General features: G+C 40.5%; 1 protein-coding gene across 5 annotated transcripts in view; it reads right to left on the reverse strand.

The window, feature by feature from the left end:
* Positions 1–18,459, reverse strand: part of ADCY8 (adenylate cyclase 8) — a 216,953-nt gene that overhangs the window by 56,295 nt on the left and 142,199 nt on the right. For all 5 annotated transcript variants that reach the window (XM_070630986.1, XM_070630985.1, XM_070630988.1 and 2 more), the window contains one exon: positions 12,849–12,949. In XM_070630986.1, the coding sequence (XP_070487087.1) occupies positions 12,849–12,949 (101 nt within the window). The remainder of the gene's footprint in view (positions 1–12,848; positions 12,950–18,459) is intronic.

Raw genomic sequence — 18,459 nt, forward strand, 5'->3', positions numbered from 1 at the left:
GGTAGGCATCCCACATATAAAGTAGAGGAAGATGGGCACGGATGTTAGCTCAGGGCCAGTCTTCCTCAGCAAAAAGAGGAGGATTGGCAGCAGTTAGCTCAGGGCTAATCTTCCTCAAAAAACAAACAAACAAACAAACAAACAAACAAAAACAAGAGAGACCTGAGGGAGCTCCCTCATCCTCTCTGCCATGTGAAAACACAGTAAGAAGACGGTCGTGCATGAACCAGAAAGAGAGATCTTGCCAGAGACTGGATCTGCCAGTGCCTTGATCTTGGACTTCCAGCCTCCAGAACTGTGAGAAGTAAATTCTGTTGTTTATAAGCCACCCAGTCTATGGTATTTTTTTATAGCAGCCTGAACGGACTAAGACAGGAGGTGAAAGGCAGGCATGTGGTCCAGCAGCAAGAATAAAGTCCGTGTTTGAACCTGTAGCCCTGAAATATAACCAGTAACACAGCCTTGAGCCAGGTAACAAAAGCTTCTGAGCATCATTTTTTAATCTGCAAAACTGGGCTTTTTAAGCCCACCTCTTAAAGGTGGCTCTGAGGTTAAAGTAAGAAAGCATAGCACATAATGAGAACTCAAAGAAATGTTAGTTCTCTTTCTCAGTGAAATTCAGGAAACCAAAGGCATTTTAAAGATCTATGGAAGAGTACTAATAACGAGACAGGCTTTCTAAGCAAGGTGCTGGCACTGCGTAGAAAATCCCTCTGGAAACCTCTGCAGCAGCCCCTCAGTGTTCGTTTATTTCTGCACACATAAACATTCTAACATCGGATTGCATTTTTTATCTAATTATAGAGCTGCTCAGGCGTCCAGGCGTTCGGAATTTGCTTTTGCATTGTTGGTGTACATAAGAGGCAAGGAAACCTTTCATTTCTGAAATCGAGTCTGAAAAAGAATGACAAAGGATCTGCAAACAGCTCCATCCAAATCATTTCTAGACATTAAATTCTAATTACTCTCTGCAGTGTGCCTTTAAAACAGGGTCTGGGGTGGTGTTATGATTTGATGTTTGTTGGGGAGGCAGGGGTCAGTGAACAGCCCAGAGCAGCAGCTTGTGGTGCAATAGGAAACAGAAACTCAGATCGTAACGGAAGATGACATTCCTACTACGCTTTAGAATCTGCGAAGAACCAGAGTCCAACAGTGCATTTGACCCTGGTAGCAATCTTGAAAGGGAGAGATTCTTAGCTGCTTCAACAGATGAAAATCCCATGGCTCAGAAGGGGGAAGGGAACCAGAATTAATCAAAATGGGTATGGCTCATTTAATTCTTACAGCAACCCTAGGAAGTTGGCATTGTTATTCCCATTTTACAGATGAGAAAACTGAGGCTTCAGAAAAGTCAAGTACATACACAATGCACAGAACATAATAAGATCCAGTCCCTCTTCCTTCCCTCCTTCCTTCCTTTTCTATCCTCCCTCTCTTGCTTGCTTCCTCTCTCTTTTTCCCCTTCCCTCCGTCTCTGTCTCTGTGTCTGTCTCTCGTCACCATGCATGCAGACTTAGATGCATTGTTCTATCATAACAAAAGGTACTTTCTGGCCTTTCCTCAGTTTACCCTTCTGAGAGAGGAGCATCTGCGTGCACGTGGAAATTGAGGGGAAGAGCCAGGCCAGCACTGTCTGCCTTTGCCAGGGCCCATTGATTTTTGCTTTGGGGGCTGGGAATTAGCTGTGGTCCTATGAGCCGAGATGGCCTCATCTGCTCAAAAGTCCATGACAGAAGAAACGTGGGTGAAAGGCACCTACCATCTGTTTAGTCACAAAGCATCAGTCAGAAGCAAAATGAGTTGGAGAGGGAACCAGCACATGAAAGAAAGCTCGTGCTGCATCTGGGGCAAATGGGCCGCTCAGTTCCCACGATGTGTGGACTGTCTGGTCAGGGCTCAGCTTTGAAGTTTTCTTCATTGTCAGGTTTTTCTCTGCACAGAGCAAATGAGCTTGGGGTGCTGGCTGGTGTTTCAGTTACTGGCTTCAGCTTGCACCCCAGAGTCAGAGACTCTATTTAGCCAGCTGCTGGGCAAGGGGCCAGGTCTTTTCCCCTCGAACCCAGGAAATGGGCATCAAGGCTGGCTCACCTCCCCTGGTCCTACCACCTGTGAGGGGAACCTGCCCAGGCCAGCTGGAAAGTGCTGTGCTCGCTTCCTATGGGGCAAAGTGACCCCCTCTTCTGTCCCAGTGTCAAATCCAGACCCTCAGGTCCATCCTAGGCTCCTCCTTCTCTCATCCACCACATCCAGTCAGTCCTGGCAACTGTCAACTCAGATTAAATATCTAGCAAATTCTTCTTCTCTGGTCCACTCCATTGCCACTGTCTTGTCCCTATAATTTCTCGCCTGGCATTTTGCAATTGCTTCCTAATTGGTCTTCCCAATTCCAGACCTCACCCCCTCCTATCCTTTGTCCAGTGTTATCCTTCCAAACACAAATCTGATCACATCAATTCTTCAATTAAATTGCTTTCAATAAAGTCTCCTCTGCCCACCAGTCACAATTCCTCAACCAGGCTTACAAACCCCTTACCTCCAGGAGACTCCATTTCCAGGCCTTCCCTCTCCCCTCCTTCTCAGTCCTCTCCTATGACCTGGAGAGCTCCTTCAGGAGACGGCTGAGACATCAGTGTCACCTCTTCTAGGAAGCCTGCCTCGATCCCTCTGCCTCACCTCACTCCTACACATCCTATCCCACCTTACACTTTCCCTGTCATAAGAGCCATCACACCATGTTATAGTTGTTCAGCTAAATGCCGTTGCCCCCACTGGACTGTAAGCTTTGTGATGGCAGGGACCATAACTGTATACCTCCAGTGTCCAGCACAGACAGGCACATAGTAGGTGCTCAAAGGATATTTGTGGGGAATTTCAACATCTGTGCTCCAGGAGTCCAGAGGGAGCAGGCACCAGCCATGGCCACACCCTTCTTGGCTCCCATGTCCCCACTGGCAGGAGTGAAGAGGAGAGTCCAGGAAGTTTGGGTAAATTTGGCAAGACCTTGCCAACACCTTCAGATTACCACTCTGAGACGACCCCTTTTCCCAGGACCCTAGTCCCCACATGGCTCTTGGGTAGTCGGGAGACCCATTCTCCTATGGCACTCTCTAGTACCCTGTCCTGATGTATTCATTGCCATAGCATCTATGAATCTACATGCATAGCATACACATGTCTACATATGTATCTACACACACTACATATAAGTAGCTACATGTATAGCATATACATCTAGACACATACATATATTTTAATTATTTCTTTGTCCCTTCTGTTAGATTATAAGGCCCAGGAGGGCAGGAGTTTTTTGGTTTTTTTTTAATCTTTTTTGTTCAATGATGTATTCCCAGCATCTAGAACAGGTCTGGTTCATAATAGGCATTCAATGGCTATTGATGCATGGATTTCCTAGCCTACATCCAACAGAGGTACGTAGGCCTTCCTTCTTTCTCTCTCTGTGTCATTGAAAACTTTTTAAAAATTGTTAAATGAAGCGTAAATACAGAAAACTACACAAAGGTATAGCTTAATTAGCTGTTATAAAGTGTCTTCCTTTGTAACGACCACTCAGTTCCTGAAATAGAACTTTGCAGGGCATCATTCCAAAAGCCCACCCAGGTCACTTGTCCCAGTCACGATCCTCTCTCCCACCCTCAATTACTTACTTTCCATTTCTTTATAGTTTTATCATCCATTTTCAGAAACTATAGTTTAGTCTTGTCCGTTTTTTGTTAAATTTGATTTGTCTTTAAAAAACAATCTTCAGATTCTCTTTTTGTCTCTTTATTTTCCATACAATTTATTTGCTGAAGAATATGTGCCCTTTGACCTGTAGTATTTCCACTTTTTGGATTTCACTTTTGCGTGCTCATTCAATGTCTTCTGTCCTCTGTGATTCCTGCAAGTTGGGAACTGGATTCAAAGACCTGGGCAGACTTAGGTTTGAGTCTTTGGGTAAGACTGTAGACCTGTTGTGTTCGTCCATCAGGAGATTTGGTTGTCTTTCCTTTTTGTGCTGATAGCATCCTTTGATGCTCAATGCCTAGACCCATTAATTCACTGAGAGATGGAAAATGGTGATATTTTAATTCTATAATCTTTAATATTTATTAGCTTGAGTAATTTTATGATGTTTCTACTCACCTACTAGCTGGTAATCTTGGGGTATAATTCACGCAGGAAAGATGGAGAAAAGATTTATTTCTTTCCCTTTTTCACTAGTTCCCAAGATAACCAATCGGTACTCTATCATCCACCAATCAGTTCTCTATCCAACCCACCAAAGGTTGCCAACCCTTAAAAATGTTATTACAAAGTCATAAAGTCAAAAACATTTGCTGGATTTTTTGGGACATTTTAACAATCATCCCTACTGAAGCTCAAATCATTCCATCTTTGGACAGTGGGAGCTTCTTCAATGTGGCTTCTGAGTCCTTTGGACATGATGAATAAGCTTGATGACATCCTTGCTTTTTCGTGGGACAAGATGTTCCAGGCTTATCTTGTGTATTTCCTGTTCCAGCCCTAGAATCGCACATTATCTCCAAAAATTTATTTTAATAAAAACCTTAATATGTTACTTCAAGACCACAATCTGGCCCCTAGTTATGCTCATATGTACTGGGTCGGACATTCTTTCTAGAACTTTCCATATTTGTATCTCCAATACAGAATACCATCTTCCATTTAGTTGTCACGTCTCCTTAGGCTCTTCTTGCTCTGCAAGTTTCTCCGACTTTCTCTGTTTTAAACGACCTTGACAGTTTTGAGGAGTACTGCTCAGGTGTTTTGTAGAATGTCCTTCAGTTGGGATGTGTCTGATGTTTTTCTCACAATTAGGTTATGGATTTGGGGAGGAAGACCACAGAGTTCACTAGCCATTCTCATTACATCCTACCGACGTGACTTATCTCTGTTGGTGCTACCCTTTATCAGTTGGCTGAGGTAGAGTCTGTCAGGTTTCTCTGTTGTTCCTCCCATCCATACTATACTCTTTAGCAAGAAGTCACTTTCAGCGTAGCCACATTTAAGGAGAGGGGAGTTAAGTTCCACCTCATTGAGGACAGAGTACCTACATTATTTGGAATTTTTACACATGGGAAATTTCTCTATTATTCACCATTTATTTATTCATTTAATCACTTATTTACATCAGTAAGAACCCATAGATATTTATTTTATATTTGGGGTTATAACCAAATACTATTTTATTTATTTTCTTGCTCAATTTGTGCCAGCTTTGGCTCTTGGGAGCTCTTTCAGCCAGCTCCTGTGTCCCTTTGACATATGCCTATCATCTTGTGTGTGCGTGTGATTGGATACTTCCTTATTTCCTGGCCCTACGTGCTGTTCCAGGCTCATCTTGTTTATTTCCTGCCTCAGTCTTAGAATCAGCCAGTTCTCCGGGGAGCCCTGGTTCCTCTTACTGGATTTCGGTATTAGAAACCAAGATCAGGTTTGTGCTCGTTGCTGGATGTGCTCATCACTACTGAGGTGTCACTGCTTCTGGGCCTTCTCTGCCAACAGAGCAGGGAAATATGTGCGTGTGTTCAAGTCTGTGCATATAAACATGTCTATAAATATTCCTATATCTAACTATCCGTATCTATGTTAAACTAAACAAGTTCCTACTCCTGTCTCCAATTCTGATCCATTACCACTCTAGCCTTCTCTCCTTGCTTAACTTCCACCTTTACTCCAACCATGAGAAACTGGACTCCCACCATGTGCCATCCATTCACTTAATTGTTCAATTACAGTATAAATACATAGTGGTTTCATTGTTAGCACACACCTCCATGAGAAACACCTTCATCAACTAGAGGACAGTGCTTATGAGCAGTTCTTTTTGTCTTTATCCAACAGACCTGCTTCATTTCCAAAGCTACTTAGGAAACCACCTTTTCTCCCCATCCCCTTCAGTGAGGTTGTTTGGCACTTTTAATACAGTTAGATTCTTTTATCACAGTCTGATTCCATCAAGGGATCCTTTGAACTCTAAATAACTCTAAATAATTTTTAAAAATTTGTACTCATTAAGATTCATTCTTTGTGCTGTAAGGTTCTGCAGGTTTTGACAAATGCATAGAGTCACGTACATACCACTACAGTATCATACTGAATAGTTTCGCCACCCTAAAAAATCTCTTGGGCTTCATCTATTTCACACTCCTCCTCCTAGCTCCCCACATCTCTGGCATCTGCTGAGCTGTTTGTCATCTCTGTAGTTGTGTCCTTTTCAGAATGTCATATAAATGGAATTATACAGCAGTTAAGATTCATCCCTGTCTTTGCATGACTTGATAACTCACTCTTTTTTATAGCTGAATAGCATTTCATTGTATGAATGGGCCACCATTTTTTCTTTTTTCAACTCATCTATTTTGAAGGGCATATTGGTTGCTTCCAGTTTTTGATGATTATCAATAAAGCTGCTATAAACATTCAGGTGCAGGATTTTGTGTGGACATCAGGTTTCAAATTAGTTGGGCAACTACCTAGGAGTGTGATTGCTGGATTGTAGGGTAAGGCTATGTTTAGCTTTGTAAGAAACTACTGAACCGTATTTGAAAGTGGCTGAACCATTTTGCATTCCCACCAATAGTGAATAAGAGTTTCTGTCACTCTGCATCCCCTCTAGCAAATGGTATTGCCAGTTTTTGTGTGTTTTTTAAAGAAAATGTTAGTCATTGTAATAGTATGTAGTGGTATGTCATTGTTATTTTAATTTTAATTTTCCTAATGGAAAATTATATTGAGTATCTTTTCACATGCTTATTTAATGTCTCTAATTCTTCTTTGGTGAGGTGTCTGTTCAGATCTTTTGCCCATTTTTAAAATTGGGTTTTCTTTCTTACTGAGTTTTAAGAGTTCTTTGCATATTTTGGATACTAGTCTTTTATTAGACATATATTTTACAGACATTTTCTTCTAGTCTGTAGCTTGTGTTTTCGTTCTCTTAACAGTGTCTTTCACAGAGCAGGAATTTTGATTTTAATGAAGTCCAACTGATCAGTTTTTTCTTTCATGGATCGTGATTTTGGTGTTATATCTAAAAACTCAAAACCAAACCCAAGATCACAAATTTCTCCTGTGTTTTCTTTTAGAAGTTTTATAGTTTTGCATTTAGGTATGTGAACAATTTTGAGTTATTTTTGTGAAACGTGTAAAGTTTGTGTGTAGGTTCTTTTTTTTTTGCACAAAGCCATCCAAGTTTTACAGCACCGCTGATTGAAAAGAACATCATTTCTCCATCGAATTGCTTTTGCTCCTCTGTCATAAATCACTTGATTATATTTGTGTGGTTCTATTTCTGGGTTTGCTCTTCTGTTGAACTCTGTGTCTTTTCTTTCTTCAACATCACACTGTCTTGATTATTGTAGCTTTATAATAAGTCTTAAAATTGGGTAGTGTGAATATTCTAGCTTTGTTGTTCTTTTTTGGCATTTTATTGGTTATGCTATATCCTTTGTTTTCTCATATAAACTTTAGCATCAGTTTGTTGATGTTTATGAAATAGCTTGTTGGGATTTTGACTGACACTGTCTTGAATCTATAGATCAGGTTGGGAAGAACTGACATCTTAAGAACATCAAGTCTAATCCATGAACATAGAATGCCTCCTTGTTTATTTACATCTTTTTGATTTATTTCATCAATGTTTTGTAGTTTTCTGCATACAGATATTGTTCATATTTTGTTAGATTTATACCTAAATATTTAGTTTTTGGTGCTATTTTAAATAATATTGTTTTTTTAATTTCAAATGCCACTTTTTAGTTGCTGGTATATAGGAAGACTGATTTTTGTGTATTGACCTTGTATTCTGTCAGCTTGCTATAATTGCTCAGTAGTTCAGGAGTTTTTGGTAGATCCTTCGGGGTTTTCTGCATAGAAAGTCATGTTATTTGCAGATAAACATAGTTTTATTTCTTCGTTTCCAATCTTTATACCTTTCATTGCTTTTTGTTGTCTTATTTCACTAGCTAAGACTTCCAATATGATATTAAACAGTAGTAGTGAGATAGTGCATTCTTGTCTGGTTTCTGATATTAGGGAGAAAGTTTTTCACCACCAAGGATGGTATTAGCCGCAGGTTCTTTGTCTATTGCATTAACAGAGTTAAGGAAGTTGCCTACTATTCCTAGTTCTCACAGAGTTTTCATTAAGTGGGCGCTGGATTTTGTCAAATACCTTTTCTGTGTCAATTGACATGATCATATAATTTTTCTTCTTTAGCTTGTTGATATGGCAGATTACATTTTTTGGTTTTAGACTGTTGAATAAACCTTGCTTACTTGGAATAAATTCTATTTGGTCATAGTGAATAATTCTTTTTATACATTATTGGATTTTATTTGATAATATTTTCTTGAGGATTTTGGTGTCTATGTTCATGAGAGATATTGGTCTGTGGTTTTCCTTTATTTCAAGTATTTACTGGATTTTGGCACTAGGGTATTAGGATAATGCTGCCTTCATAAAATCAGTTAGGAACTGTTCCCTCTGCTTCTAATTTCTGGAAGAGGTTGTGGAGTATTATTTTTTATTTAAATGTTTGGTAGAATTCACTGGTGAAACCATCTAGGTCTGGTGTTTTGGTTTTTTGGTAAGTTTTTAAATTATTGATGCCATTTCTTTAACAGATATAGGGCTATTGGTGTTAACTTTCTTCAGTGTGGTGTTGGATAGTTTGTGTCTTTCAACAAATTGGTCTATTTCGTCTCAGTTATCAAATTTGTGGACGTGGAGTTGTGTGTAGTATTCTTTTATTATCATTTTATTGTTTGTCAGAGAACGTCTTTATTTCCCCTTCAATTTTGAAGGATATAGAATTCTAGGTTAGTGTGTTTTTCTTTCCACACTTTAAATATTTCACTCCAATCTCTTCTTACTTGCATGGTTTTTGATAAGAAGTACAGTGTATTTCTTATCGTTCTTCCTCTATAGGTAAGTAAGGCACAGTTCTCCTCCCTCTGGCTTCTTTCAAGATTTTCTATTTGTCTTTGGCTTCCTGCAGTTTGAATATGATATTCTGAAGCGTGCTATTTATTTATTCATTTATTTGTGTTTATCCTGCTTGGTGTTCTCTGATTTTCCTGGTTCTGTGGTTTGGTGACTGTTACTCATTTTGGAAAATTTTCAGCCATTATCATCAAAAATTTCCTCTTCCCAGTTCTGCTTTCATCCCTTCTGGTATTCCAATTATGCGTATGTTATACATTTTAAAATTGGCCCAGGGGCTGGCCCCAAGGCCCAGTGGTTAAGTTTGCGCACTTCGCTTTGGCGGCCCAGGGTTTCGCTGGTTTGGATCCTGGGCGCAGACACGGCACCGCTCGTCAGGCCATGTTGAGACGGCGTCCCACATGCCACAACTAGAAGGACCCACAACTAAAAGTATACAGCTATCTACTGGGCGGGGATTTGGGGAGGGAAAAAAAAAAAGATTTGCAAGTTGTTAGCTCAGGTGCCAATCTTTTAAGAAAAAAAAAATTGGCCCAGAATTCTTAGACGCTTTGACCTGTTTTTTTTTTTCCCCCCATTTATTTTTGTCTTTATCTTTCAGTTTGGGAAGTTTCTATTGACCTATATTCAAGCGCTCTGATTCTTTTGTTGGCCTTGCTGAGTCTATCAATGAACTCATCGAAGGCCTTCATTATTTCTTTTACAGTGTTTTTGATTTCTAGCATCTCCTTTGGATCCGTTCTTGGAGTCTCCGTGTCTCTATTTATATTGCTCATCTCTGCTTGCGTGGTGCCTAATTTTTCCATTCGAACTCTTCATATATTAAAGATAGTAATTTTAAATTCCCTTTCCGATCCTTTCAGCCATAATCCATGATTCACATCCTGGATTCTCGGTGCAGTGGGCAGGTGTGGGGGAAGGGGCTCTGTGAATCCTTTTAATCTTCTTTTTGATTTAAAAAATATTCTTCCTGTCCACCTCCTGCTTCTCTTCAGGCATTAGTTGCCGTGTTTATCTGCTCTATGTTCCCTCTTGTTAAGTCCTCGTTTCTGAAATGTGTCTTTTTAAAATTTTTATTTCCTTCCTGAGCTCTCTTGACAAATCTAAGTTTTCTGATCCTGATTGAGGTTATTTCATGTCTTGAACCACATTAAGTGCTTCAGTTCCTTTTGAAACAGTAGGTTAAAGTTTTGATATATGTTGTAGACGTGCCTTTTTTCAGTGCTTTCATTGGCTGTCAGGATATGAGTCTGCTTCTGATTCTCTTTTTGCTTATAATAGCTTAGTATGGGATTGCCATCCATACATTTTATTGATAATTTTTGTGTAAAATTAACTTTGCTGAACTTTTGGAAAGAGGTGTGGTTTGGGGTAGTTTATTTTTTTGACTTCACAGAGCTCTTTCTTCACTTGTTCTTATGTAGTGTTCAAAAACATCAGGGCTAGAGTCCCTTCCCACTTTTACATACACTCTCCCTTTTCTTCTTCTCTATAGTCCTGATTGTGAGTAAATTATGATTCCATTCTCACAGCTGCTTCCAGAGCCCTACCCCAGGAGGGAGACTTGGCTGACCCATTTCCAGAGTTCACTGGGTCTTGATAGTGTTCATAGTGTCATAGTCACAGCTCTTCAGCCTGACTGTAGACTTTTGTGCTCATCTGATGCTGGATTAGGCAAACCCACTCTCAGTTGCTTTTTCAGTTTGGCACATGGCACTTCCCAGTGAGTATCTGTGGTCTATATTGGAGTTCTTTTGTTCCAAGATGTAACAGATGCCTACTTGCTTCTTTCTGATCCTTCCCACACAGATGCCAATATGACGCCAATCTTGGGGCTATTGAGAGATTGTCACTATCCACTGCCATTTTGGATTTGATGGGGCTACCACATCATCTGCTTTCGTCATAAGTATAGTCCATGAGGTTTTTGGTCTTGCTGTCTAGTTGGTCAGATATGTGGGAATTCTGAGAGATTCAGAAATGTGTCACTTCTGCCACCATGTTCCCGGAATCCCCTTTCTCCTTCTAATACCCCTGATAATCTAGAAAAGCTCAAGCCCTTCCCTGAGTGTTAGTTAATTTGAACATCCTTCCTTCTCAGAATCATGCTATAACCTTCTTCGAATATCTTCAGGGCCTCTTTCTTGCCCCGGGTATCAATTCCAAATTCCTTCATGTAGCTTTGTGAACTCTGAACTTCTGCTAACTCTCTCCTTTTCAGCCATGGCTCCTACCACATCCTTGCACAAATCCTTTACTCCAGGCTGTCCCATTTACTCACTATTCTACAAACACAAGTTTTTTTACACCTCTGTGTTTTTGCCAGTGCTGTTTTATAAACTGCGCATAATCTTCCACTCTTTCTCCCTCACCCTACTCAGCTCAAAGTACCACCTTTTCTGCAAACTTTCCCTTGAACCACGCAGTCAGAATGAATCACTGATTTGAGTACAAAGCAGTTAAGTAGTTAAAAGCACCGACTCTTTCTTTAGGTTCAATTTCCAGCTCAGCCATTATAAAGACATGTGACCTTGGAGAAATCCTCATCTACAAAATGTGAATTAAAAAGATGCCTCAGTTATTGGCTATTTCTGAGGCTTTATTGAGACAATCTGTGAAAAGGATTTGGCACTTTCTTGGCATGTAACGAGTGCTCAGTAACTGGGAACCGTTATTAATGTCCCTCTGCCACTAAATTATATTAGAGAATGTGGACCTTCTCTTGAAAAGTTGTACGATTCTCAGCATCCAGCATGTTGCTGTGCCTCTATTAGACATTTAGCGAATATTCGTGGTGTCACTTTTAACCATGAGAGCGGAAAATTCATGGTAAGTTTAGGGAGAAGGGAATTTTCCCTGGAAAAGAGGCAGGGGCTATCTTACAGTGCAGGGAGGGGAGAAAGCATGGCCACTGGAATAATCCGGAAGTAGGTTCAAATAATGGCTCTGGCACCTGTAACCCGTACAATTTAAGTTTGTGTCTAACAGTGTGTTAAAGCCCAGACTCTGGATCGAGACTTCCTGGGTTTGAATCCAGGCTGTAACATTTTTTAACTGTGAGATGTTGGGCAACTTATTTCAATACTCTGAGCCTCAGTTCTCTCTTCTTTAAAATGAGGATAATAACAGTACCTACCTCATAGGGTCGCCATGAGGATTTCATGAGTTACTGTGTGTAAAGATTCGTAACAGTGACTGGTCACATAGAGGTGTTTGCAGCATTATTATTACTATTTTTTTGGTGAAGAAGATAGGCCCTGAGCTAACATCTGTTGCCAATCTTCCTCTTTTTGCTTGAGGAAGGCTTTCCCTGAGCTACCATCTGTGCCAATCTTCCTCTATTTTGTATGTGGGATGCTGCCACAGCATGGCCTGATGAGTGTTGTATAGGTCCACACCCACGATCTGAACCTGGGAACCCCGGGCCACCAAGGCAAAGCATGAGGCTTAACTGCCATGCCACTGGGCAGTCCCTGCACTATTATTAAAGTGCCAATTTCACTGACCTCGGAAGCTATGATGCTGTATCTATGAACAACAAAGAGGAAATTAACAAAGGAACAAGTAAATGGTGATAGAGGCTCTTACGCTTACTTTCTGCATTCATAGGTGCAATGTTAAATGGGAGAGAGGCCTATTTTGATTTTGGTTGCTGTTTTTATTAAGATCGGGAAAAAGAGTCTTGCCTTGGCAGGGGAATGAGATTATTATGCAGAGTAAGACAACCACAATAGACACCGACACTATCAAACATTTTGGTATGGATCCTGGATCCCATTATTTTTAATTCTGATCCCTTGAAAAGGTCACCTAACTGGCTCCAGGGGAGGGACCCTTACCTCACAGAGGCATTCCACCCGAGAACTCAGTCCTTTCATATTTACCTTGAAGAAGGAAGCAAACTTTGTATTGCCGTGATAAATAGAAGAACGATGAACGCACAGACCAAGTTTGACTTGAATACTTCATCTCTCATTTGAGAATACTGTAATTAAACAAAAAGAAGGAGAACGAATTACTTTGCAGCAGAGTTTGCCTTTCAGAAGAGTGTACTTTTGCCAGTGTTTCAAGTCGTGGGGGAAACAGCAAGGAAAGACAAGGCATTTAAATATTTTCTAAAAACTAAGAGAAATCCATATCTTAATAAACCCTTTCACAGAGCTTTATCTCCATCCCTCCTGCCAATCTTCCAGCGAGAGCCCAGGAGTAAATACAATTCCCCTCCTAGTAAAAGAGAGTGAGAGGGGGACTTCACATGAGCTTGTCCACTTCTTCTCCCTCTGAACTAACATCGTTTTAACAAAACAGAGGAGCACCCAGCCATATATGTAGCAAATCAAATTCACGTTGACTTCCTTCATGAGTAAACTTAAGTCATTTAAGGATCTTGCTCTATTTCTTGTTAGGTTTGGGGACACAGGGCAATGTTTCACCAGAGAGTCTTTCAGCCTCTTTTTTCATAAAAACTATTGAAAAATAAATTCATAGAATCGTAGAACAGAAAGCAGCCTATGAGAGCTTCAGCAGATGCTACCCTTTCCCTTCACACAAGAGGAACCAAGACTGATCAGCCAATATGCTTGATGCCCATCTGGTGTCTGCTGGAGGTGGCCCTGGGGAATGGCGGTAACTTTATTTTGATTATCCAGAGTACTCAGCGATTTCATCGTCCAGCCTCAAAAGCTTCTGGAAAGTCAGCACTGAATGTGTGCTTGCCTTTGGACTGCCTAGTTTCCTGAACCTCTTGGAGTCACCATACTGAGGAATAATCCAATTCCCTCAGAAGGAGGAAAGGATTTTTAAAACTGAAAAAGGCCTTAAAATTAGGCTAAACCAAGCCCCTCATTTTATCTAAATTCCAGAAAGCCCTAGGAACTTGTGGGAGATCACACAGCATGCAGATCAGAGGGGGAACAGAAAGCTAAGCCTGGCTTTGTGACTTTGTAATCCCTGATTTGAATTTCATAGAGTTACTTTGCAAAGGAAGCCCATAAATAGAGCTCTCACGACATCTCAGGTTCTATATGTCCCCAATACCAAGAGGTTTGGTCAGGTCAATGGAACAACAAAATCAGTCCAAGTTGCTGTTGGTATGTCACAATCGACAGTTAACGGTGATTTTTATTCTCTTGTCTACCTCTTGGTGTGGTTTGGGTTTTCGACTGAACTTACTGCTCTGGGTCATGGCTAAGATTTGGGGAATGACAACGATCTTTGGCTCCACGGGGGAAGCACAATGCTGCTCAGAGACTGCACATTCATTGCTGCTGCAGGGCCATGCTTTTTCTACTCCCGAGTATTGAGGCCTCTGTCCACCTGCTAACAACCTGCTCGGTATCTGGAGGGGAACCTGGAACTTGTCCTTGAAGAATCACTATAAGCCATCTTCTTTCCTGATAAAACTGCAGAAAATCCATGTTACTAATAGTTACAAAGAGTGTTGCCTAAGAACGGGGCAAAATCATAGCGACACGCAAATACCAGCTTGAAAATAAATGAGTTCACCACAAAGCAGTTAATTTAAAGAAAGAGAAAAGTCTGAATTCCTTTTAACAACCAACAGTACAAGATCTATTCTTCGTTGGCTGACTAATTTCAAACCAGCTTGGTTATATAGATTTGATAATGAGATTTTTAAAACAACACTAACAAATTTTATCATACTTAGTCCCTCTCTTCATCTTCATCATTATCATTATCTTCCTCTTCATCATCAACTCATCATCGCTGTCATCATCACAGCATCTTGGAGCTGTAATGGACCATTACGTTCAGGAATCCTTGCCATAACATCCCTGATAATTACTCAAATGCTGGCTGAATATCGCCAGATGACTTTCTCTGCTTTGTTGGAGGAAGTGGGTTTCTTTTCTCTGAACCGGGGCACGGCATCCTACAGTTTCAAACACCCTTAACTTGAACACTCCCAGTGCCTGAGAGCTCAGTCCTTTGCAAAGGGTTCCTTTCCATTTGGGGCCCATTCTCACTGTGAAAATGTCCTTTCCTATAGATCCCAAGCCTGAGTCTCTGACTCCTTTCCTGAACGTTTCTTACTGATGACTTAAAAAAATCAGCATTTGTCCAGACTGTAGCTGTGTGTATTTTTAGGTTTTTCATTTTCTGTGGATGGCAAGCTGGGTGGAGACAAAGTAAGAAGATCTAGTTTGCTTCCAGATCTTCTACTCTGTCAGTGTTTCACTGTGAGCAAAGCCAATTTCTTTGAACTTCACTTTTCTTATCTGTCCAATGGGGGAATTAAGACAATTCATAGGTTTTACCATGGTATTCTATTTATTCATGCTAAATTTAATAACAAATTCCATTGTTATCATGTTTGAACTCCAGTGCCTAATGCAGTCACATAAAAGAAGAGCCTTATAATATTTGTGAAGTTGACGTAAGTCAAATATAAAATACTGGGCTTCAGAATGCAGTGCCTTGTTGCTTTGGAAATGCAGAGGAGAGCAGAACCGTGGAAGGAAAATCCCTCATTGGCTCAGGATGATAGGGTTCTAAGATTGAGTGGTGATTCATTTCCCTTCCTCTTGCCTGGTGGAGGTCTGAGCACTGCGCTCCACAGCTATGTGAAGTTACACGGATGCTCCCCCGCCATAGTACAGACTCCTTATCTTGCCTCTGTTCTGTCCTCGCTTGGCTCCACTTATCCTTTTACATCTTAGTGGTGATCACGGACTCATCGAGAGCTAGACCACCTGGATTTGAATCCAGCTCCAATGCTTACTAGCTGTGTAACCTTGGACAAACTTACTAAACTTCCTACACCACAGTTTTCTCATCTAGAAAATGGGGATAATAATAAGAAGTATCTCATAAGGGTTGCTGGGAGGAAGAAAGGAGTTAATATATGCTAAGTGCTTAGAGCACTTGGCAACCTTAGTTAAGTGTTCCCTATAATCAAGGAATTATACTTATTTTACTGTTCTACTTGTTACCTTTTTGAAGCCTGCTTTCCAATCACAGTCTTGCCTTACAGAATGCTGTCTTTCATTCCTCTGTACAAAATTGTACCTTTACTTAGTAGGGACCCCTAAAGTGTTGCTCATTGACTGGTCCATCAGGTTCGAAAGGATTCTTTTAAAGGGAATTATGATTTTGTACGTGGTCTTTTGTCTTAGCAAAAGACCCTGCCCTTATTCCTTCCCTTGCTTCCTAAGAGATCCTCCACCAATGTGTGGAATTCTCCACAGACCTTTAGGATAGGTGGCTTTGGAAATGACCACGCCCTTATAATTCACTGAGTCCTTGGTCTGCAAGATAACTTGGCAATCACAAAAATATTTCTTTCAGATGAGGAGCTTGAGACTCATGTGTGGGAAGGGTCAGTTAGGTGGTTGGTGGAAGAGTTCAGACAATGAGCCACATCTCTTGGCTCCTAGTGGAGTGTTCGATTCATTAGACCACTCTCTGGAGTGGAAATGCCTGAAGGCAGTAACTGAGCCAACTGTATATGGGATTAATACCAGTTAAATGGGCCTGCGACTTGGAACAAGTTACAGATGCTTCCTTTGAGAGCTTAGATTAGAATTTGGATGATTATTTTCAATCTGCAGGGCTTTGGTTGACTCAGGAAATGGTCAAAATCTAGTGTAATAAATTTGAATAATAATAACTAATGCCTAGTGAAAGGCAGACACTGTGCTACATGCTTTACCTGGATGATCTCATTTAGTTACCACAACAATATTTTGAGGAAAATCCTATTTATCATATCCCCATTTTTCAGATAATGAAACTGAGGACTAGAATACTTGGGTAACTCAACCAGGCCTTCACAGATTGTAAGTAGGGAATCCACAGAGTTTGATCCCACAGTGCAAGGTCTCATGGGCTTCACTATCTGCTGCTAACATGCTGTTTTCAAGGTAAGGTCACCTTCTTCATAGGACGCATGATAGCATGTCTTGGTGTATTTCAGTGATGTGGTTTACGATACAAAGAAAGGGAATGTGTTTGAAAGTTGAGTCTATGTAAATCTTGGTTAGAATGAAACTGAAGCAGGATCTGGGCAAAGGATGGACCTTAGAAACACCCTATGAATTAGTTTCATAAGCTGGCACTGCTGCACTTCCATGATTGATGAATGGGTCCTCAGCACAAAGTGATGCGAGGAAAAGAACTCTTTTTGCAAGGCCTGGATGGGTAGACCAATAACAGTGGAGAAAATAAAAGACGCAATGGATTTTACTTAAATGTAACAGAATAAGAGGGACTACAATCTTCAAATGATTAAACAGTTGTTTTAAAAATGAAAATTTCCTACTTGACTTGATCAGGTGGAGACTTGGGGTCCCTTCCAAGGAGGTGGGGTATGAAGAATTTATGTTCCATTTTGTTCATGTCTGGGGATCTTGACCCTGCATTGTCTTGAAAGGTATCTTAGAAATGAAATAAGAGCCATGAGGATCTATTGGGTTCCTAGGTCTGTCACAAGGAAGCCTGGAACCCAAGTATGATTACACCAGGAAAAGCCCATTCTGGATTCTTCATCCACAAAGGTGGGATCAGGAAAGCTAGCTCGCAGAGATGGACAGAGCTTCTAATCTTCTATGTTTCTGTACCTGAGACAGACCTGGAAAACCTTCCTCAGTGTGTGGGAGGGAAATTACCCTGATCTCTTAGATTCTCCACTTTGACTATGAGATACAACGTGCTGACTAAATTATTACGTCTCCACAAGATGTAGAGGATGCTTCTAACCAAAGCAATGATCTAGTTAATAGTCCAAACTACAACCATACTCTGTCTTTTTATCCAAGTGTGTATATGAGATTACAAAATTTCATAGTTGGAGTGGATTGTATTTGTCACCTTGGTCCAACCCTCACTAATGATGATTTCACTCAGTAAAATCTCTCAGAATTGAGCCATTAACTCCTGCCTGAACATTTCCAGTGATGGGGAAAATCAACCCCTCACTTGAGAGCCCATTCCATTTTTGGATAAATCTAATTTGAAGAAAGATAATTTTCTAGCACATCTCTCATTAATATACATTAATATGTTTGTTAAATTAAAGGAGAATCTCAATCAGGACAACCTGCTCATTTTCCATGAGCGAATGAAGAAATTTAACTTCTGTTCTATTGTTAAATCCCTGCGTTATGTAGCATGACAGTGGCTGGAGCATCCTTAAATTGCATCATGTGGGTAAAAGGCATAAGTGCAATAAAAGAGCAAGGAGTAATTTTCAATAATTTCATATTTTGAAATAGACTATCTTCCCTAGCTTGGTGCCTAGTGTCTAACCAAATCATTATCGGTGTGTCTGAGGAGTGTCTCACTGGCATACTTCTTCCCAGGTAAACTGACCTTTGAATAAAGGTGGGTTTCCTCATCTTTAGTAAACTCACAAGGAATCATGCTAACATGTATCTAAGATGGACAGCTTTAGAAGAGTGAGGCTGGGAAGACACCATCCCAGAGGTGACAGAAGACCCTTAACGATAACATATTATCATTAATGATTTATGATAA

The sequence above is a fragment of the Equus przewalskii genome, chromosome 8 (genome assembly GCF_037783145.1).
Source record: "Equus przewalskii isolate Varuska chromosome 8, EquPr2, whole genome shotgun sequence".
NCBI classification, from domain to species: Eukaryota; Metazoa; Chordata; class Mammalia; order Perissodactyla; family Equidae; genus Equus; species Equus przewalskii.